Genomic DNA, 22,836 nt, shown 5'->3' on the forward strand with positions numbered 1-22,836 from the left:
TTGTTTAATGACATATCTTATAGCTTCACATAGTCCAAATATTTGCTTGTTTATAGATATATTAATGATGACAATGCATGATAACTGATGCTTGTGTATGCTGAGGTTCAATATAAATTGATTTTATTTGCCAAAGCTGCAGAAATCAGTTGTTCTCAACTCTTTTCATAACAATTCCTGTTGCCCATCCCTCAACCAGATTAGATTTTGTTTAGATGATTTGGGTATTTAAAGCATACGAGATTTATAGAGGGTACTTTATCCCCATGAACTGCATTGGTTTCCTCTGGGTGTTCAGGTCTCCTCCCGAAGTTCAAAGGTGTACTGGTCAGTAGGTATATTGGTCATTGTAAATTGTCCTGTGATTAGGCTAGCATTAAATCAGTGGGTTGCTGGGCTGTGCAGCTCATAGGGCCGGTAGGGCCTGTTGCACACTGTATCTCTAGCTAGACAAATAGACAACTAGTTCATTTAATTGTCATTCAACCATACATGAATATCCATGAGTACAGCCAAATGAAACAGCATTAAGTTGACTCATGAATAAAAGGCATTAAGTAAATATTGTTTCTGAACATAACAAGACACATTATAAATGTGTTTACACATTTACATCATTATAAATCAAATCTTAACATAGATACATTTATAGGAAATAGGATATTATTCAAACAGACTTTTTAGATTTTGCAGTTTCATTACTACTTTACGAAGGGAAATGTAGACATTGATATCTAGGCAGCAGGAGAGATTGTCGCTGGGTATGGAGTAATTAAGGTCTGTGATATTTAAACAGCTTTAATTGGAGTACATTTATTTAATTTATTTAGCAATAGAGTGAAGTGTAGGCCTTTCCGACCCTTTGAGCCAGCAACCCCCAACAAACAACGATTAACATTAACTTAATCATGAGACAATTTTAGAAAGACCAATTAACCTACCTGATATGTCTTTGGACTGTGGGAGAAAATTGGAGCAGCTGGGGGAAAACCCAAGCATTCCATGGAGAGGATGTACAGACTCCTTACAGATGGCACTGGAATTGAACTCTGAAATGCCCTGAGCTCATTAACTGCTACGGTGGTTCCCCTTGAAACTGCGCGTTTGGAAATCCGGATGGTTCAGCACCTTCTCACCTAGGTAATGGTTACCCCTGCCTCCCCTTGACTCACTGGGGCCCCAGTCCCCATGCTTTCTAGGTTTGTTTAAATGTTACATGTATTATAATTGTAAATTAAAAGCATATTGGAGCATTATTGAAATTGCACACAGTGTTCAGAAAATCTTGAGCCAGCAAAGATTAACAGAGTTTGACTATAGTGCAGGTAGGGGTACAAAGCCTGGAGGTTTTTGAAAACAAGGGTGAGAACTCTAAAATCGGAATTTTGCTTAATTAATAGCAAGATAGATCAATGGCATAGGTTATTGATGAACAGTGTGAATGAGAATTTGAGCAGCATTAGATTGGACATGCTTGTTTAAGGAGGGCAAGTCATTTGAGGCTGGTCAGGATTGCAATGTCAATAGACAATAGACAGTATGTGCAGGACTAGGCCATTCGGCCCTTCTAGCCAGCACCGCCATTCACTGTGATCATGGCTGATCATACACAATCAGTACCCCGTTCCTGCCCTCTCCCCATATCCCTTGACCCCGCTATCTATAAGAGCTCTATCTAACTCTGTCTTGAATGCATCCAGAGACTTGGCCTCCACTGCCTTCTGGGGCAGAGCGTTCCACATATCCACCACTCTCTGGGTGAAAAAGTTTTTCCGCATCTCAGTTCTAAATGGCCTACCCCTTATTCATAAACTGTGGCCTCTAGTTCTGGACTCACCCATCAGCGGGAACATGCTTCCTGCCTCCAGCATGTCCAATCCCTTAATCTTATATGTTTCAATCAGATCCCCTCTCATCCTTTTAAATTCCAGTGTATACAAGCCCAGTCGCTCCAATCTTTCAACATATGACAGTCCCGCCATTCTGGGAATTAACCTTGTGAACCTACGCTGCACTCCCTCAATAGCAAGAATGTCCTTCCTCAAATTTGGAGACCAAAACTGCACACAATACTCTAGGTGGGGTCTCACCAGGGCCCTGTACAGCTGCAGAAGGACCTCTTTACTCCATTAGCTTTCTTCACTGCCTGCTGTACCTGCATGCTTGCTTTCATTGACTGATGTACAAGTAGATCTCATTGTACTTCCTCTTTTCCTAACTTGACTCCATTTAGATAGTAATTTGTCTTCCTGTTCTTGCCACCAAAGTGGATAACCTCACATTTATCCACATTAAACTGCATCTGCCATACATTTGCCCACTCACCCAACCTGTCCAAGTCGCCCTGCATTCTCATAACATCCTCCTGACATTTCACACTGCCACCCAGCTTTGTGTCATCGGCAAATTTGCTAATGCTACTTTTAATCCATTCATCTAAATCATTAATATATATTGTAAACAGCTGCGGTCCCAGCACCGAACCTTGCGGTACCCCACTGGTCACAGCCTGCCATTCCGAAAGGAACCCGTTAATCGCTATTCTTTGTTTCCTGTCAGCCAGCCAATTTTCAATCCATGTCAGTACTCTGCCCCGAATACCATGTACCCTAATTTTGTCCACTAATCTCCTATGTGGGACTTTATCAAAAGCTTTCTTGAAGTCCAGGTACACTACAACCACTGGCTCTCCCTTGTCCATTTTCATAGTTACATCCTCAAAAAACTCCAGAAGATTAGTCAAGCATGATTTTCCCTTCATAAATCCATGCTGACTTGGACTGATCCTTATACTGCTATCCAAATGTGTCGTAATTTTCTCTTTTTATAATTGACTCCAGCACCTTTCCCACCACTGACATCAGGCTAACCGGTCTATAATTCCCTGTTTTCTCTCTCCCTCCTTTCTTGAAAAGTGGGACAACATTAGCAACCCTCCAATCAGCAGGAACTGTTCCTGAATCTATAGAACATTGGAAAATGATTACCAATGCGTCCACAATTTCTAGAGCCACCTCTTTAAGTACCCTGGGATGCAGACCATCAGGTCCCGGGGACTTAATCAACCTTCAGACTCAACAGTCTATCTAACACCATTTCTTGCCTAATACAAATTTCTTTCAGTTCATCGTTTACCCTAGTTCCTTTGGCCACTATTACATCTGGGAGATTGTTTGTGTCTTCCCTAGTGAAGACAGATCCAAAGTACCTGTTCAAGTCCAGTCCAGTGATCATGATGCACCTCCTAGTTTCAGGGCTGAAGTGGCCAATCTCAACATTTAAAACTTGGTTTGGAAATTGGGTGGAAAATTAAAGCAGGAAGTAATCTCATGGGAATTTTTATATAAAATATGCTTGTAATAAAGTATATTTGATTTGTTGTTGTGTTTTAAAGGAGTCTCCTCAGCACCCTTTGCACGTCATCATCTTAGCTACATTCAGGAAATTGGAAATGGATGGTTTGGTAAGGTAAGAACTTGTTTTTTTTTCCAAGCAGCATGACAGTATCCAAATATTTGTGTGTAAAAGCTAATAGTAGCAACAAAGATGCTAGATATTTAAACTTGGCTTAAAATGGGCTTTATTTACAAGATCAAAATTTTGGGAGATCTTGTAAATATGACCTTTATTTTCTCCCCTGTAGACATTAGTCAAAGTTAATAAATCTGTCATTTACAGTTTTCCAGCAGAGAAGAAATTGAGCCAAATTGGCAGTTGAAGCTCCTTGAGCTAAATTGTACAGCTGTGTAGAATTGAGATAACAATTTATTCTCTTTTGGTACTTGACAAAGAATAAAGGAATAAATTGTTTTCTACCTTGAGTTGTGTGGTTGAACATAATGTAGTGTTCATGCCTCAGCGACCAGTTCTGGTTGCTGACTAAGTTGACATGTTGCACTGGTTATTGAAAAGTACAATAATTGCTATTCATTTCTTTTAACTGCAATCATTTTTGAGTTACACCATAGTTAAGTTAGCAGTACATGTGTAAATGTTAGCAAAATAACATATCTTTAAATAAAAAGACTGCATTCCTAGGAAGTTTTTAATGAGCTCTTTAAAATACATTTTGTATCATTTAAAAAAAAATCTGTTCTCAGGAATTAACTTGGGTATGAATAAGCATAATGTTTATATTTATAGTGCGACCACCCACCATAGGGATCCAAATATCATCGAATGTGTGAAACCTTTGCCACTTAGCATCCTGGTAGTTACCTAACCAAACCCTGAACCAGCCACCTATGCAGTGGCTACCACAGCAGGTCACATGTTTTGTATCTGTGAAGTGTGACTTACTTCCTGACTCCCCACTATCCCATGTGCCCAAAACCAGAATACTCTCAAACTGGGCTAGAAAATGGAACTGAACAAGACTTAACTCAAACTATCCAAGATGGAGTAACTGTATTGAATAGTTATCCATCCACCACCTATGTGTTCACTTACTTCAACACTGATGTTACGTGCCATCTACAGTACTCAACCACACTTCTTCAACAGCATGTTGCTAGCCTCTGCTTCCCAGCAAGGTAAACATTGCAGGCTTCAAATTCAAAGTAAATATATTATCAAAAAACATATACTATGTCACCATATAATAGCTTGATATTTGTTTTCTTGTGGGCATTCACAGTAGAACAGAGAAATACAGTGGAATCGATGGTTGCTTGTCAGTATTTGTTTCAATGTGCAGAAGAAGACAAACTGCAAACAAATAAACATAAGTCCATAGGTTGTAGAGTCAGTTCAGAGTTGAGGTTACTCATGCTGGTTCAAGATCTTGATGGTTTCAATGTTGATGGTGACCCCATAGAGAGCATCCAGCCCAGACAGGGTACCTGGCCAAGTACTAAACACCTATGTTGATCAGCTGGCCAGAGTGTTCACTGATACCTTTAACCTATTGCTTTGGCAGTGAAATGTACCTTCGACCTTCAAGCAGGCCTCTATTATACTAGTTGCTAAGAAGAATGTGGTAACCTGCCTCAATGACTATCATCCAGTAGCACTTGCATCACAATTATGAAGTGATTTGAGAGGTTGGTAATGAAATGTATCAACTCCTGCCTGAGAAGTGACTTGGATTCGCTCCAGTTTTCTCCAATTCATCACAACAGGTTCACCACGGATGCCATTTCATTGGCTCTTCACTGACCCCTGGAACATCTGGACAATGAAGATGGCTACATCAGGATGTTCTTCATTGACTGCAGCTCAGCGTTCAAGACTATTATCCCCTCAAAATTAATCAATATGTTCAAGGCTTATGCCTCAAAACTTGTGCAACTGGAGTCCTTACTTGTAGACCCCAGTCAGTTTGGATTGACAACAACATCTCTTCCACAGTCTCCCTCAGCACAAATGCACAACATGTCTGTATGCTTACCCCCTGCTCTATTTGCTTTATACTTATGACTGTAAGGCTAAGTAAGCTCAAATACCATATTTAATTTGCTGATGGCATTGCTGTCGTTGGCCAAATCAAAGCTGGTGACGAATCAGCATACAAGAGGGAGACTGAAAATCTGGCTAAATGGTGCCACATCAACAGTCGCCCACTCAATGTCAGTAAGACCAAGGAGCTGATGATTGACTACAGGAGGAGGAAACTGGAAGTCCATGAACCAGTCCTCATTGGAGCAATCAGAGGTGGAGAGGATTAGAAACTTTAAATTCCTTCATGCTATAATTTCAGAGGACCTGTCTTGTATCCCACATTTAAGCACCTTTACTTTCTTAGAAGTTTGAAAAGCTTCAGCTTATCATCAAAAACTTTGACAAACTTTTATAGATGTTAAGTGGAGAGTATATTGACTAGTTGCATCACTGGTACACCAGTGCCTTTGACAAAAAGTAGTGAATATAGTCCAGTCCATCACGGGTAAAGCCCTTCCGACCATTGAGCACTTTTACATGGAGCACAGTTGCAGGAATGCAGCATCCATCATCAGAGACCCCCACCTCCCAGGTCATGCTTTCTTCTCTCTGTTACCATCAGCAAGAAGATACAAAAGCTTCATGACCCATACCACCAGGTTTAGGAACAAGAGGGGATAACCCTCAACCGTCAGACCATTGAACAAGAGGGGATTAACTTCCCTCACCCCATCTCTGAACTGTTCCCTAACCTATGGACTCACTTTCAAGGACTTTTCATCTCACGGTCTCAGTTTTATTGCTTATTTATTTATGCTATTTTTCTCTTTTTGTATCTGCATAGTTTGTGATCTTTTGCATATTGGTGTTTGTCCATCTTGTTGGGTGCAGTATTTTCATTGATTCTGTTGCATTTCTTTATATTTATTATGAATGCCCACAAGAAAATGAATCTCAGGGTTGAATATGGTGACATATATGTACTTTGATAATAAGTTTACTTTGAACTTTGAATCCTGCTTGAACCTGGTGGTGTGGGACCTGATGCTCTTGTACCTCCTTCCAGATGGCACTTCACACACTATCCTGACTTGGAAGTACCATTACTCATTGTAGCTAGAGTGAAATCCTGTAATTCTCTACCCATGAGCAATGTAGGAATATCTTTAAAAATGTACTATTTTGGTTTAAATGTAAACCTAGGTTTTTAAACTGTCATTGTTCTGCTGTGAAGTAGGGTGTTTGGTAACTTAAGGAGGAGGTGTTTAGAGTGGATATTAGAAGGGGATTGATAAAACCAACCTCAGAAATGGTTAAATGTTTGAATCTATGGTATAAATCATTGTCTTAAAGATCTACAGCCTTTGGCTAACTCTGATATTTTGATAATATCCCATACCTATTGCTGTTAATATACTCTTTTGAATTTAATGTAGATATGTTCAGTCCATTAATTTTTTAAATGTCATAGAGTTGCAAAGGATGTATATATATTTTTAACTTTTAATTTGGATAATCACTAACATTTCCCTCAGAATTTGCATGACTGACCAAGTCTCTGTCAAGTATTCCAGAATTTTGTCTCTTTCCTGTTGTTGTCCTTTCCTGAGGATGAATGCTTGGCAATCCAAGTTGAGTAATGTGGATTTGCCAGAGAAATGTACAAACATCCTTTGTCACCTGCTGCAGTGTCCTTGTCCTTTTCCACATCGCATGTAATCAAGAATGTTTATGGGAAATTAGAGGCTTCCTGTTTCAGTGAACTGAAGTATTTAAAAGTGCTCTCTCCATGTTTTGGAAAGGTTCTTCTTGGGGAATTCTACCAGGATTCCAGTTTAATCAGAGTGATTATTAAAGAACTGAAGCCCAGTGCAAGCTCAACGGAGCATCATCGATTCCTTCAAAATGGAGAAGCTTACAGGTTAGTTATAATTTTTCACTTTAAAACTACAATATACAGAAAATTGTAAACCTTTGGATCAACATGCTTTTTGATCCCTGCAAACCCCAGTAATGGATTTTATGAGCAATTGACTTATTAGATTTTGTGGATTGTAAGTTGAGCAGTTGCAGATACAAATCTGAAATTGCTGAAAAATAAAATCTCTCTTTGCATTAACTTGGGTATTAAGAGAGTTAAGGGGTATGAGATGATTGTAGGGAAGTAGTGCTGAAGTAAAAGATCAGCTACAGCATTGTTGAGGGGTTGAGCAGATGCGAGGGGCTGAAGGGTCCATTCCGATTGAACTTTTGTTTGTGTATTTTAAAAATTGAACTGTTTAAAAACGGCTGACATAGAAACTTCCTTTGTTATTGTTGATTAAAACTACTTAACCATTGAGTAATTCATTAGCTTTTTGCCAATTGAAATTAGGCACTTAGTTATTTTCAACACATGGCCATGCTACGAACTATGACTATGTCACTTAAGTATCATTGAATGAATTGTTTTAGCAGATGCTCTTGGTAGATTTGTTTAGAACATATATTTGTACAGTACTGTGCAAAAGGCTTAGGCTCCCAGATTTTTACACAAATTTTGTTTTAAATATTTATCTTTTGTCTTCTGCATCAGTGTGTCAGTAGAAAAGAACAAATTTTAGAGTTCCAAACATTGACGTTCCGAAAAATTAAATGTTAGAGATTTTTTTGTATTTTGTGAATGAAAGTAACATATTAAGTATTAGACACTTTTCAAATAAAAACTTGATTACTTTATAGATATATAGCCCAGTGCATGATTAAACAAGTGATCAATTTCATAACGAGTTAAATGAACTAAACTGATTAACTGAAACAGAAAAGGATGAAGAAAGAGTCAAACTGGGCAAAAGATAGCCAAACTAAAAGGTAACGGTGTGGCAGATGTGACTGCTTAACCTTCAAATCATCAGTTCTTACACCATGGCAAGAGTGAGCATGGCAACTAGACACAAGATGGTCAATTTGCATCAGCAAGGTCTCTCCCAAGCTGAAATTTCCCAGTAAACAGGAGTTTCAAGATGTGCTGTCCAAACTCTTTCGAAGAAGCACAAATAATGGACAAGGTTAGGGACCAGAAACACAGCGGTTGGCCACAGAAACTGACTGTAGCAGAGGAGGTGTATCAAACCAATGTCCTTTCTAGATCAGGTTGTCCAGCACTGCCATCAGCTCACGTAAACCATTGGAATCCAAGTACACCCCTATATAGTCTAGAGAAGTTGTGATAAAGTGGTCTTCATGGAAGAGTTGCTGCCAAAAGGCCATTCCTCCAAAGTGGAAACAACGCCAAGAGACTCACCTATGCACAAAAGCACAAGGACAGGAGTGCTGAACAATGACAGCAAGGCTCTGGACTGATGAGACAAAATTTGAAACTTTTGGTTCAGACAGGAGGCAGTTTGTCTCTGGAAGAGTTGGAGAGTATTTCATGGATGAGCATCTGCTGCCAACCGTGAAGCACAGCCAAGGTTCCCTGCTGATTTGTGGCTACATATTTGCAAATGGTTGGTGATCTGTTCAGAATTAATGGGAACCTCGATGCTGAGAAGTACAAGCAGATCCCCATCCATCACATAATGCCACCAGGGAGGTGTCGATCAGTCCCAACTTCAGTCTGTAGCAGGATGATGACCTCAAACACACAACCAAGGTCATAAAGAACTATCCTCAGCACAAAGAAGAACAAGAAGTCCTTTAAGTCCTTTAAAGGTTTGGCCTTCACAGAGCCCTGATCTCAACATCAGAGATGTTGTCTGGAATTACCTGGAGAGACAGCTGAAGTCTGCAGAAGAACTCTCCAAGATGCTTGGAACAACCTAGCAGCCGATTTTCCTATAAATCTGAACCATAGTGTACCTAAGATAATTGAGGTTTTAAAGGCAGACCTATTGCATCAAATATTAACTTGATTTAGTTTTTCTTAACTGTTTACTACCCTTTATAGTAATTTTTGATAATTAGAAACATTTCATTAATTTTGAAAGCATCTTTGTTTTACAGAATTTTTTTTTACATGCAACTAAGACTTTTGCACAGTTCTGTGTATATATACCAGTCGTATTTCTGTCTTTCACTCTGTCACTCAAAATGATAACTAGTTCACCACTGCAATAAACCTTTTACTACACTTCTCTCCAAGTTAACAGTCAAGGCATTTAATTCAAGATTCAACATTGTTTAATGTTGTTTGCAGCCTCAAGTATAAAGGAGAATGAAATAATTGTAACTTGGATCTAATGCAGCACAAAAAAAAAGATAAATAGCACAATAATAAAAAAATGCAACAAATATAAATACTTAAGATAGATACATTGATTGTATGTACATAAAGTGATGCTAGGTACAGGAGTGTCTGTACATAATGTGACTCTGACAGGAAATGATAAAGTAGTGGGGTGGGTTAGTGGGTGGAGGTGTTCATTAGCCTTACTCCTTGGGGAAAGTAACTGTATTGGGGTGGTCTAGGCATGGATGCAACTTAGCCTCCACCCTGATGGGAGTGGGACAAACAGTTCATGAGCAGGATAGATGGGTGGTTGAGAATGCCCACTTTCTTATTAACCACCCCTGAGTCTAATACACACTAGCAGCATTTTATAGCAGCAAATTATCATGCAATTTCTGGGAGGAGATGCTGACTCCACACCTGAGGTTAGGATTGAACCCACTTTCAGTGCAGTGTCACTGTGCCACCTTTTTCTTGTATTGCTCTTAGTCGTCTGAATGATTTGCAGAAATTATTTTGTCATCAAAGGGCATTGAAAATGATTAAATGCTCCCCTTGAGGTTAGATTTGTATGTGGGATTTTTTGCAAGACTCTGTTTACAAATTTGTTTGTATGAAAAGTACCATTGGCAGTGAAAACGGGGAAGTAATTTTGAGATGCTGTCAGTTTCCACAGAAGTCTTTTGCCTAATAGTTTTGCTCTTTGTTTCTAATTTCAGAGTTCTGCACCATCCAAATGTGCTTCATTGCTTGGGACAATGTGTGGAAGCTGTTCCTTACCTGTTGGTATTTGAATTCTGTCAGCTGGTAAGTAAATAGAAAGTTAATGCTGTAAGCCACAACAAGGTTTCTATTAACCTGTGCTTCATAACCCAGAGAAATACTGGTTTTCCTCAGTTACTGTAGCAGAAATAGACTACTGTACAGCAAAAGGGATAATGCCAGTTAAAACAGGCTGCCACATGACTTTCGAGCCTGCTGCGTGTGCTTTAGTGCTGCACCTGCATTCTTTTAATTCCTGAATGTTGAGTTTCATCTGTTATTAATGCAGCTGGACATAGGAGGGGCTGCTGAACACAGTAATTAAGAGATCTAAGATTTGTGTCTAAACCAGCTGCTTTTTGATCTGAGACTATGTAAATATTCCCATAGGGGGAAAAATGCATTAAGCATTTATTTCTAAATTATCTGAAGAGAATTTATTTGCATTGTTGGTAATGTTCTTCCCAAAAGAGGATTTTTCTTTTCATGCTTGCTTCCCCTTTATCTTAAAGAATATTTTAAAGCTTTCCATAAATAATTTTAACAACTACTTTTAATTGTTGCCTTCCGTGTTCGTGTTATAAAAATGTACAAGAAAATTGCTATTCCGTTAAAGGTTGGATGAATTCCCAACAGAAGGGGGTTGAGAAGTTTCAGGATATTACTCTGATTTCAAAATGAAGACACACCTACACCCACTATTTTAAAAGTTCTTTATTCAATAATGTTAAGTTACCGATTACACTGAAAAAACGAGTAACTTGTGGGTGTAAGCGTGATTCATCATGATTCATTTTTTTAAATTTCCAGTGCAGTATTTCAATTGGTTAAGTACAAAAGACGTAGGGAAAGAATTAGGCCATTTGGCCCATCAAATCTGCTCAGCCATTTAGTCATGGCTGATTCTTTTTTCACCTCCTTAGCCCCACTCCCTGGTCTTCTCCCTGTAACCTTCAATGCTGTGTCCAATCAAGAACCTATCAATCTCTGCCTTAAATACAATCAACGACCTGACCTCCACAGCCACCTGTGGTAACAAAACCCACAAATTCACTACCCTCTGGCTAAAGAAACCTCACAACATTTCTGTTTTAAATGGACACCCCACTATCCTGAGGCTGTGCCCTCTTGCCCTAGACTCATAGGAAACAATTTTCCACATCTACTCTGTTTAGACATTTCAACATTTAAAAGGTTTCAGTGAGATCCCCCCACTCATCCTTCTAAATTCGAGCACGTACAACCCAGAGCCTTCAAGTTTTCTTCATATGATACCTTTCATTCCTGGAAACATCCTTGTGAACTTCCTCTGAATCCTCTCCAATGTCGATACATCTTTTCTTAGATGAGGAGCCTAAAGGTATTCACAAATATTCAGGGTGAGGCCTCACTAGTGCCTTATAAAGCTCCAGCATCACATCCCTACTCTTGTATGCTAGATCTCTTGAAATGAATGCTAACATTGCATATGCCTTCCTCACCACTGACTCAATCTGCAAGCTAACCCTTTGTATCTCAGATTTTTGGATTTTCTCCCCGTATAGAAAATTGTCCGCACATTTATTTCTGCTACCAAAGTGCATGGGCATGCATTTTCCAACATTGTATTTCACTTGCCACTTTATTGCTCATTTTCCTAATCTAAGTCCTTCTGTGGCTACCTGTTTCCTCAACACTACCTGCCCCTCCACCAATTTTTGTGTCATCTGCAAACTTGGCAGTAAAGCCATCTGTTCCATCATTTATACAGCATTAAAAGAAGTGGTCCCAACATCAACCCCTATGGAACATCACTAGTCACTGGTAGCCAACCAGAAAAGGATCCTTTTATTCCTACTTGCTGCCTCCTACCAATTAGCCAATGCTCTAACCATGCCAGTAACTTTCCTGTAATACTGTGGGCTTTTAACTTGGTAAGTAGCCTCATGTGTGGCACCTTGCCAAAGACCTCCAAAGATTCAACATCCATTACATCTCCTTTATCTATCCTACATGTAATCTCCTCAAAGAGTTCCAACAAGCTTGCTCCAACAGAATTTTCCCTTTAGGAAATCATGCTGACTTTGTACTATCTTGTCCCGTGTCACCAAGTACTCCATTACCTCATCCTTAACAATTGAATCCAACATCTTCTCAACCACTGAGGTCAAGTTAACTGGTCTATAATTTAGTTTCTGCTACCTTCCTCTTTTCTTAAATAGTGGAATAACATTTGCAATTTTCCAGTCCTTGCCAGAGTTCAGTGATTTTTGAAAGATCCTTACTAAAGCCTCCACAATCTCTACTGCTGTCTCTTTTAGAACCCTAGGGCACAGTTCATCTTGTCCGGGTGACTTGTGTACCCTTTTGTCTTTCAGCTTTTTGAGCACCTTCTCTTTTGTAATGATAACTGTATTCACTTCTCTTCCCTCACACCCTTCAACATCTGACACACTGCTAGTGTCTTCTACGGTGAAGATTGATGCAATATACTCATGTAATTCATTTCCATATCCCCATTATTATTTTTCCAGCCTAATTTTCTACCAGTCCTATATCTCTTTTTTTAAACACACTTGAAAAAGCTATTTCTATCCACTTTATATTTAATCTTTTCCCTCCTAATGATTCTTTTGGTTGATTTCTGTAGGTTTTTAAAAACTTCCCAACCCTCTGTCTTTCCAGTAATTTTTGCTTTGTTATATGCCCTCTCTTTTGCTTTTACATTAGCTTTGACTTCCCTTGTCAGCCACAGTTGTGCTATTTTGCCTTTGTTTTTGGAATACATCTATCCTGCTCCTTCCTCATTTTCCCCAGAAACTCGAGCCGTTGCTGCTCTGCTGTCATCCCTGCCAGCATCTCCTTCCAATTTACTTTGGCCAACTTCTCTCATACCACTGTATTCCTTTACTCTGCTGAAATACTGCTATATCATTTAATTAGCTTTTGCATTTTCTATTTGCAATCTGCTACCTTGTGCATAAAGCTATCTATATTTGTGATACTGAATGATTTTATTTTAATTGAACTTGATTGTGACGGAGAGCACTTGGTAAATACACTCCTTTCACACACATTTACTTTGCCTTGTCATTCTTTTGTCACTGCACTGAGTGTATGCACTCAGACTCTTCCTCAATACATTCTCAAAATGGATCCTAAACTGAGTCGGTGCGCTTGGGTTGGCTTTATTGCCTTTCTTGCCATACACGGAATATTCCATTTCTTTGGTAACAGGGATGTGGAAATGTGTATATGTCATTTGTATACTGGATTTAAGGTAGATGCTTCTGTTTATTTTTTGTAATATGATTGTAATTGTATTGTGGAGTGCATCATATTCTAAATCATTTAGAGCCCCAAGTTAACTTTGTGAATAATTAAAGACAATGTGTCCTGGTGCCTGATAAATGGGGTTCATTGCCCTCCGTATGAGAGAGAGAGAGAGAGATGGGGTGCTAGAAGTATAGAGCTATTATTGTGTTTTCTGGTAGATACTTTTTGTCAATGTTGGCAGTTTTCTTTTCATTATTTTTGCTGATTTTTATAAGTTTGATTTTTGACGCACCAAATAAGCACCCTTGCACTAAAATGCTGAGTGACTCCAGCCATTTATCCGTTGGTCATAACCCACATATCTAACATTGGATATAGTGGCTTTACTTGTGCCTGTGCAGAATTCTATATCATGGAGAAAAGTTAGCATTGTTTTCTGATTAACTTTTAAATGAGTTGCATCTAACCTTATCTGCAGATAGAATGCTTGTTTTGTTTTGTTAATGGTATTTGAGTGACCTATTTTGTAATGTTCCTGCTATAGTAACTTAGGCTTGACCTTGACCTTGGGTGTTGGCTGTATAAAGTTTGCATGTTTCCATGTAGCTGTGGACTTCCCTTGTTGCTTTAATTTCCTCCCAAGTCCTACAGACATACTGATAGGGTGTATTGCAGCTGAATTGATGGGAATCTGAGAGAGCAAGTTACCAATAAAGACACAACTTTTGTGAATGTTCTGAGTGCCTCTGTGCTGAGTGGACTTCTATTATTGTAAGAAAACTATGAAAATTAAAAATATATCTTGCTCTTTGATCAATAAAGTTGGTGTTGAGTTAGGACTGAAATTGGCATTAGACCAGCAGTGGATTGGGGGTTCCATTTTATAAGTTTTCTGATAATGTGTACTGTATTTGAAAAATTAGTTGACTATGATTGATTGAGATGTACAAGGGATATGTGGACTGTTTACCATCGTATGCACTGATCACCCTCTGAGCTCATGTAGAAAAAGGAATTTCTACCAATCTGCCAATAAACTAATCTAACCCAATCCGGAACATTAAATTAAAATGTGTGCTTCAGTAAAGTAATGGGCAGTGCAACCTTTAAAACATGGAATTCCTTAATCTTTAATCAATATTGTTGTGGCTTGGATTAGACTTTAAATTGCTTCCTGAGATGTGAGGATTTTACTTTTAGGAAGTCTATAGATTACAATTTAGAAAATAAAACACTCGTTTCACAGTATGTAATGTTTCTTTCTGATGATAGTAGTTTTCTCTGTAGTTTTCAATTGAATTTAGGTTGGTTCCCCTAGTTGCAACAAAACCAATTTTCTCATGAAATGTACTGAAATGGATGCTGAATGTATTGGGTATACAGAGATAACCTCATGTTGGGATAGTGACTGCATGCCTTGTTTTGCTGGGATTGCCATGGCTATGTTTAAAACTGGGAATAAAAGTGTGTGTTTTTGATATAAAAGAATTATAGTCCTAGTGTTGCATTAATTATTGCTTTGTTGTGTGCATTGGAGATAAAAAGATATATCTAGTTTATCACTGACATTTTGGAGTGTTAATGAACTGAAGAGATAAAGGGAAGATAGAAGTGGATAAAGTTTACCACCATCTATATCTTATGATAATTTTTAATATTTATGTATCACACTGTATGGCTGCCATGAAATGGCAAATATCACAACATATGTCAGTGATAATAAAACTGAATCTGATTCTAAAAATGAAAATTGACACTTAAGTTAGTTTTTATAGTATGAAAGCAGATGCTTGTGAAGGCTAACTTGAACAGCTGATATCAAATACTTGAAGCTGATTAACAGTACATGTCACAACGTCCTTCTCAAAGGCAGCATTGATAACTGTCTTTCATTTTGCTTTTCCTGATCACCAGAATTTAATTATGCCCGATGGAAATTTCCTAATGATGAATAACTTTCAATACAAAAGGTGATTAAGTCACTCAATTCTTATATGTATTCGTTGTTTATGTTAAATTTTGTGTATATACCAGCCAAGCATTAGGACTGAAAAATGTATGAATAATATAGATATTGCATTCTGTGTTGAATGCTAAATTGCTGTGGGCAACTTTGTTAATTATTTTGTTTCTGCTCAACAGAATCAGTTGATTATCACTGAAAGCTGTCATAAAATTTGTTTTGCATAGGTAGCACAATGCAAGACTTAAAATTACTACATGTTAAATAGTGTAGAAGATTAATAATGAGGTAGTGTTCATAGAACATTACAACACAGTGCAGGCACTAAGGCCCACAATGTTTTTAACCTGCTCTAAGATCAAATCCTTCCCTCCTATATAGCCTACCATTTTTCTATAATCCATGTGCCTGTCTAAGTGTTTCTTAAATGTCCCTAATGAATCTGCTCCTCCCACCACTCCTGACAGGATATTCTCTGTGTAAATTCTCTGAGATCCTCCCTATACTTCCTAGTACCTCACGCTATTCCCCCTTGTATTAGCCATTTCTGCTTTCATTGAAAAGGCTGTTGTTGTCCAATCTCTGCCTGTTACCATCTTACACACCTCTATCAAGTCGCCTCTTGTCATCCTTTGCTCTACAGATGAAAGCCCTAGCTTACTCAACTTGGCTTCATCAGACATGCTCTCTAGTGCAGGAAGCATCCTGGTAGACTTCTGTACGGCTCCAAAGCTTCCACATCCTACAATGAGGAGACCAGAGCTGATTAACCAGTATTTTATAGAGCTGCAACATTACCTTGCGGCCCTTCAACAGAATCTGCTGACTAATGAAGGCCAACGCACCATACACCTTCTTAGCAGCCCTATTAACTTGTGCAGCAACTTTGACTCTAAGATCCCTCTGGGAAGTCTGCAAGCCTGGTATAACCAAAGTCCCAAGGGTATGGTATTAGAGGTTACAATTAATGTTAAGACATTCTTTGCTGTTTTTTCATTTTGTCCAATGTTCTAATCTGCTACTCATCTAGGTATGTACAATTATTTCATTTACATTTCATACTACTATTAGCATAGGCAAGTTCTTGCACTGAAAATTTTCTTTCTTGTTGGGAGTGTCTCTGTTTTGTGTATTCTGAAAGGCCTCTTTAAAAACCACTCATAATCTCAGATTCAGATTCGTTTGCTTATCACATGTCAGAGGCTTTTTCCCAGGGCTGAAATGGCTGCCACAAGGGGACACGGGTTTAAGGTGCTGGGGAGTAGGTGCAGAGGAGATGTCAGGAGTAAGTTTTTTACTCAGAGAGTGATGAGTGCGTGGAATGGACTGCCAGCAACAGTGGTGGAGGCGGATATGATAGGGTCTTTTAAGAGACTTCTGGATGGGTGTATGGAGCTTAGAAAAATAGAGGATTGTGGGTAAGCCTAGTAATTTCTAAGGTTGGGACATTGTCAGCACAACTCTGTGGGCCGAAGGGCTTGTATTGTGCTGTAGTTTTTCTATGTTTCTATTTACATCGAACCATTCAGTAAAATGTGCCATTTGCACTCACAACCAACACAAGTTGAGGATGTGTAGGGGGCAGCCCATAAGTGTCATCACAGATTGCGAAGCCAACATAGCATGGCCACAATGTTCAGCTAACACGAGAGGGCACATCTTCAAGGTGCTTGGAAGTAGGTACAGAGGAGATGTCAGGGGTAAGCTTTTTTTATGCAAAGAGTGGTGAGTGCATGGAATGGGCTACAGGCGACGGTGGTGGAGGCAGATATGATAAGGTCTTTTAAGAGACGCTTGGATAGGTATATGGAGCTTAGAAAAATAGAGGGCTTTGGGTAACCCTAGGTCATTTCTAAAGTAAGTACATGTTCAGCACAGCATTGTGGGCCGAAGGGCCTGTATTGTGCTGTAGGTTTTCTATGTTTCTAATAACATAAGCAATACCAAAAACAACAACAGCAAAACAAGCCCCATTCCTCCCTCCCACCTCCCCACCTGCTCACACATAGTCAGGCCTCAAACCCCAGGACATGTCATTTCTGAGCTTCCAGTGAACTTGCAACATCAGGACGTCCCTAGAAGACTCTCAGACCCTAGTCTTCAGCAATCAAGCCTTGATTTCCATATCTCCCACTTTGTCTTTGAAATCATGTCTAACAGGGTGCCAACGTAGCAGAACATGGGCAATTCTTCCAAAATTTACTCATTGTGAGGCATATAGTAAACCAGAGAAAATGAATGTTGAATGGTGCCTGTAGAAAGAAGAACTCTGGTTTAGGGCTTTGAAATGAAGATCTGGTATGTCTGTTGAGAATCTAATAATTATGTGGCTGGTATTCAGCTGGCACAGGTTGGTAGGAATGGTGAATTACTGGCAGAGCAATGAAGTCCTGTGATAAATAGCTGAATGTTGTATTTAGAATGGTTGTTGCTCAGGAAAGATGCCACAAATTGGACTGAAGGATTGTCATTGGCCTTGTGATTTGGCCAGAGGGTCATGAATCTGTGGAATTCATTGCCACAGACAGCTGTGGAAGGCCAATCATTGGGAATATTTAAAGCGGAGGTTAATTAGTAAAGGTGCCTAAAGTTGCAGGGAGAAGGCAGAGTGAGGTTGAGACTGATGTCAGGCCGAAATGGCATTGCAGACTTGATGGGCTGAGTGGCTTGTTCTATTCCTATGTCTTGTGGTCTTAAGATGTCTCTAGATTTAAATCCTGGCATGAAGTAGATCAAATTAATGCATTCTAATGGTTATTTTATATATTTACTTAATTAGAGATGGAGCAGGGTAATAGGCCCTTTGGGTCCAATGAGCCCGCTCCACCCTATTACACCCATGTGACCAATTAACTTACTAATCCCGTATATCTTTGGAATGTTGGAAAAAATTGGAGCACCTGGAGGAAATCCATGAGGTCACAGGGAAAACGTACAGGCTTCCTATAGATAGCGGCAAGAAATAACCCAGGTCACGGGCATTGTACAGTATTGTGGTATGTAGAATCAAAGCATACAGGTAGGCTATTTGTCCTTTTTTTAAATAATTAAGTAGTAGTTTGAGGAAACTAAACACAGATTAGGTCTCAAACCATTTCCTCATGTGTTACTTCATGCCAAATATTTATCCAATTTTGTGAACACATGCCATGGTCTCTGCTTTGGCCTCTTCTAGTGGGAAAATAGTCCATGCCCAATAGCTCACTGTAAATAAATTTCTCCTTTCTTCCTGTATTTAACTTGTAAATAGATTACTTCTCCATATTACTACTGGACAGGTATATGGAGGAATTTAAGGTGGGGGGGGTTATATGGGAGGCAGGGTTTAAGGGTTGGCACAACATTGTGGGCCAAAGGGCCTGTACTGTGCTGTACTATTCTATGTTCTATATCAGAGAACTGAAGGAGGTTTTTAAAAAAATGAGTGAATATTTTTATTAATAATGAAAAATCTCAATCTTTCATTAAGTGGAGGATTTCCCTGTTTTCAAGTCTCTCCCAAGAATTTTTACTAAAGTGGACAGTATGCAAAGCATTGGAAAAAGTGGTTTAAAATGTTTACAGTGCAGTGATTGAGGTAATAGATGGAGGTGGGGTATGGGGGCTAAATAGAATGATTGATCAGATTAACTACCCAGAGAGAGGAAACTTTGAAGATGGTATGAAGTTTGCTTCAATATGATATCTGTATATTCTCTATTAAGCATTCATTTGAAATATTTGAAACAATGAATGAGCTTATTGGTTAATTTTGAAAGTGCATGAAGTGAAATGTTTGTCACACAACAAAACGTATTTAGTTTTATTTCTTCAATGTCAGTTACACTGTTAGGTATGTAATAATTTTTTCAAGCTGATTGTTACTACTTTAATGAAAATCATTTTGTTCTGTTGGCTACCATATTTGAGGTTTATTTGGAATGTTCTGGAGCAGTCCTTCCATTCTTTGCTTGGTTAACAGTTCAGTTTGTTTCTCTTGATTTCAGCCATTTATGATAAATACTTACTGTCTCAAGCCTAGCCCTGAAACTTAGAATGACTGTACTTTGTCAAAAATAGTTGACTATAGACACTAAAACCTTTATATTTTGCTGCTTGTTTGGAGATTTTTATTTCCACAAATTAGCACATTCTGATCTTACCAGTATTATAAATTTAGTCTTTCCAAATTGGGTTATTGCAACGTGTGTCAGTTGAATATCTAATACTTAACACATTCAGATCTGCTGATTCTTCCCAGTATAGCAGTACAAGCAGTCCAATCGCTGTATATCTCCTTGATTAGTTCTGCTAGTAACCACCCACAGCTTAACCCCCATGCGATGGAACTCAATGTCCTTCTTGACGCAAGTACTCGCATCTGCAGTTGCTTGAAGTAGGTTTTGATAAATTGTGGGATGTGGTTGATGAACCTGAGGGATCAGTTAACATGTGGGATGTATAAACCTTATAAATGGAGTAATGTGGAAATCTAGGGCTGGAGGTACCTTGTTGGAATGGGGTTGGATGGAATGATATTTGAAAACAAATTATTTTAAAATTGAAGAGTTCTTAACTAAATGTCATTTAGGTTGGGAAGCAGTTAGCAAGAGATCTGAAATTGTTTACCATAATGTTCATATTTTAGACTCTACCGCCACAGAGATCTTTAGTATATTCCCACTGCTGAGTTCTGCTTAGATGCTCATGTTCACAAGAGATTGTGCAGATGCTGGAAATACTGAGCAACACTAATGGAATGCAGGAGGAACTCACCAAGTCATGGAAACTGACCAGTGTGAGTAGGTGGGATTCAGTGTAACTGAAAATCTGAACTCAATAAACCCAATGCAAACAATATTCCTGTTGGTATACTTTTATCCTACAAAAAGTCTAAAGGAATTAAAATGTTTAATGCAGCAAGTTGCTATCTGTAATGGGCTAAGAAGGTTGCAGAGGCAAATTCTATAGTAATGTATCATTTAAGGTCATAGGATCGTAGAACACTACTGTATAGAAATGGGCCCATTGACCCATCTACTCAGTGGCAAACTGTTAATCTGCTGAGTTCCATCGACCTGCACCTGGACCCTTAGCCCTCCATACCCCTTCCATCTATGTACCTATACAAATTTATCTCAAATTTTGAAATCAAACCCACATCCACCACTTCCATTGGCAGCTCATTCCACACACTCAACATCCTGTGAGTGAAGAAGTTCCCCCTCATTTTTCCCTTAAACCTTTCACCTTTCACCCATTACTCTTAGTTCTCATTTCACCCAACCTCAGTGGGAAAAACCTGTTTGGATTTACCCTGTCTATGCTCCTCATAATTTTGTAAACCTTTATCAAATCTCCCTTCATTCTTCTGTGCTATTCAACCTTTCAGGTCCTCAAGTTCCAGCAACCTCCTTGTAAATCTTCTCTCAATCTTGTTTACATCTTTCCTGTAGGGTAGGTAACCAAAATTGCACACAATATTCCAAATTAGACCTCACTAACATCTTGCACAACTTCAACATAACATCCCAACTCCTGTACTCGAAACCTTAATTTATGAAGGCCAGTGCACCGAAAGCTTTCTTTGCATCCCTGTGTACCTGTGATACTACTTTCAAGGAATTGTGGATCTGTATTCCTATATCTCTGTTTTTCTGCATGCCTTAATGTCCTGCTACTGAAAGTTTGAGGAAAGAGAATTATTTAACTTTATCAAACGACTGACACCAAGATATATGATTTTATCATTGTTTCTAAAAGTTACGAAACTTTACAATTATTTAAGGTGACACAAATATATGCATTAGCATAGCTTACAGGAGTGAAATGCTTCAAGGGAGCTCACTCCATTGATGCTGAATTGCTTTTGATTGCATAATCCAAAGTGAAATATATTCTCTGGGGTGTTGACAAGATTTATAGCTGCCTTTTGGTGGTGTCTAGGTTTGCAAGGGCAAGAGCCACAACTTCAGAAGCAGGGAAATGAAACACAGCTATCATTTTAATACAAATCCAAAGTTTCAATTACAGATTTTTAGAGCAAGTGTATTGGGGAAAAAGCAAAATATGAGCATGGAATACTGCACACTTTGACATTTTTGGTCTGAAGATGGTTAAGCAATTGATTCTGAGCTGTAAACGAGCACTCCTGTAAAAGGAACCTCCTGAGTCAGTGCATTTTGTTCAACTGTGTAAGCCTTCCTATTTGGTGTTTACTGCAGTGCACCAGTTGCTGTTCTGCTGAATGACAGCTTATCTTATTTTAGTGGTAAAATATACAGATGAAGACTGCCATCTGGGGCAACTATAGTGTATTACTAGTTGTTTATGTATGTTCAAAATATTCCTTTTTTATTTGATTTTAATTCTTTTTAACAATTGATAAAGGCTCTATGATTCAGGATGGTATGGATCAATGTTACACAGATGTGTTTTACAAAAGGCCATTCTGCTGAGTATGTTTCTCTTTCATGTACAAGTGCTCCATGTGGGAGAACCACTAGCACGAAGCAAAGAGGAGAGCATTTATGCTGTTAGACCAGGTATTTTTCTTAAGGTATTAAGCTGAAGCCCATTTACCTGGTCGATGAGGGATAAAAATCCTATGGATCCTTATTTATTGACAATAGAGTTCCCTTGCAGTCCTGATGAAGGGCCTCAGCCCAAAATGTTGACTCTTTGTTTTTCTCCATATAGATGTTGCTTAACCTGCTGAATTCCTCCAGCATTTTATTACTCTGTATTACCAGCATCTGCAGGAATCTTTTGTATTCTTGATTTCCTGGCTAATGTCTTCTTCAACGAACAAAATCAAAACAGGTTGTCAGCTCCGATGTATTTTAACTGTTGTTTGCTAGACCCTGCTGCCTGTAAAATTGCAGCCAGTTGGTTACCATATGATAGTAATTACAATTGAAGTGCAAGTCTTCTACCATAAATTTAGACATTTATAGGTAGCATGGAAAATTTATTGCATTTTCAATCATTTACTTCACTTTCTATATTGGAATTCCTTTAGCAGTTATCGGAAGTTAACACCAACCATCTGATTCACCATCTGCAGTTGTACATTCCACAGTAAGCTGTCTTTTGGCACTTGACCATACCCTGATCAGATAATTTAGTTTCCAAATAGACTCAAATTATCAATACCGTTAGTGGAAATGTGGTATCCACTTGTATTCTTAAATCATTGCAGCATCAGAACATCTCTGCCAAAGTTCTTGGGTCTTTGTCATAGACCCGGCCTCCTTTAGTTGGTTCCTCAACACCTTCAGAAGTAGAG

At 38.7% G+C, this 22,836-nt stretch overlaps 1 protein-coding gene across 1 annotated transcript in view; it reads left to right on the plus strand.

Moving 5' to 3' along the window:
- lmtk2 (lemur tyrosine kinase 2) overlaps window positions 1-22,836 on the plus strand; it is a 134,733-nt gene that overhangs the window by 43,125 nt on the left and 68,772 nt on the right. The window contains exons 4-6 of the mRNA XM_059979015.1: window positions 3,395-3,468; window positions 7,182-7,300; window positions 10,309-10,396. Of these exons, the coding sequence (XP_059834998.1) occupies window positions 3,395-3,468; window positions 7,182-7,300; window positions 10,309-10,396 (281 nt within the window). The remainder of the gene's footprint in view (window positions 1-3,394; window positions 3,469-7,181; window positions 7,301-10,308; window positions 10,397-22,836) is intronic.

The sequence above is a fragment of the Hypanus sabinus genome, chromosome 9 (assembly GCF_030144855.1).
Source record: "Hypanus sabinus isolate sHypSab1 chromosome 9, sHypSab1.hap1, whole genome shotgun sequence".
NCBI lineage: Eukaryota > Metazoa > Chordata > Chondrichthyes > Myliobatiformes > Dasyatidae > Hypanus > Hypanus sabinus.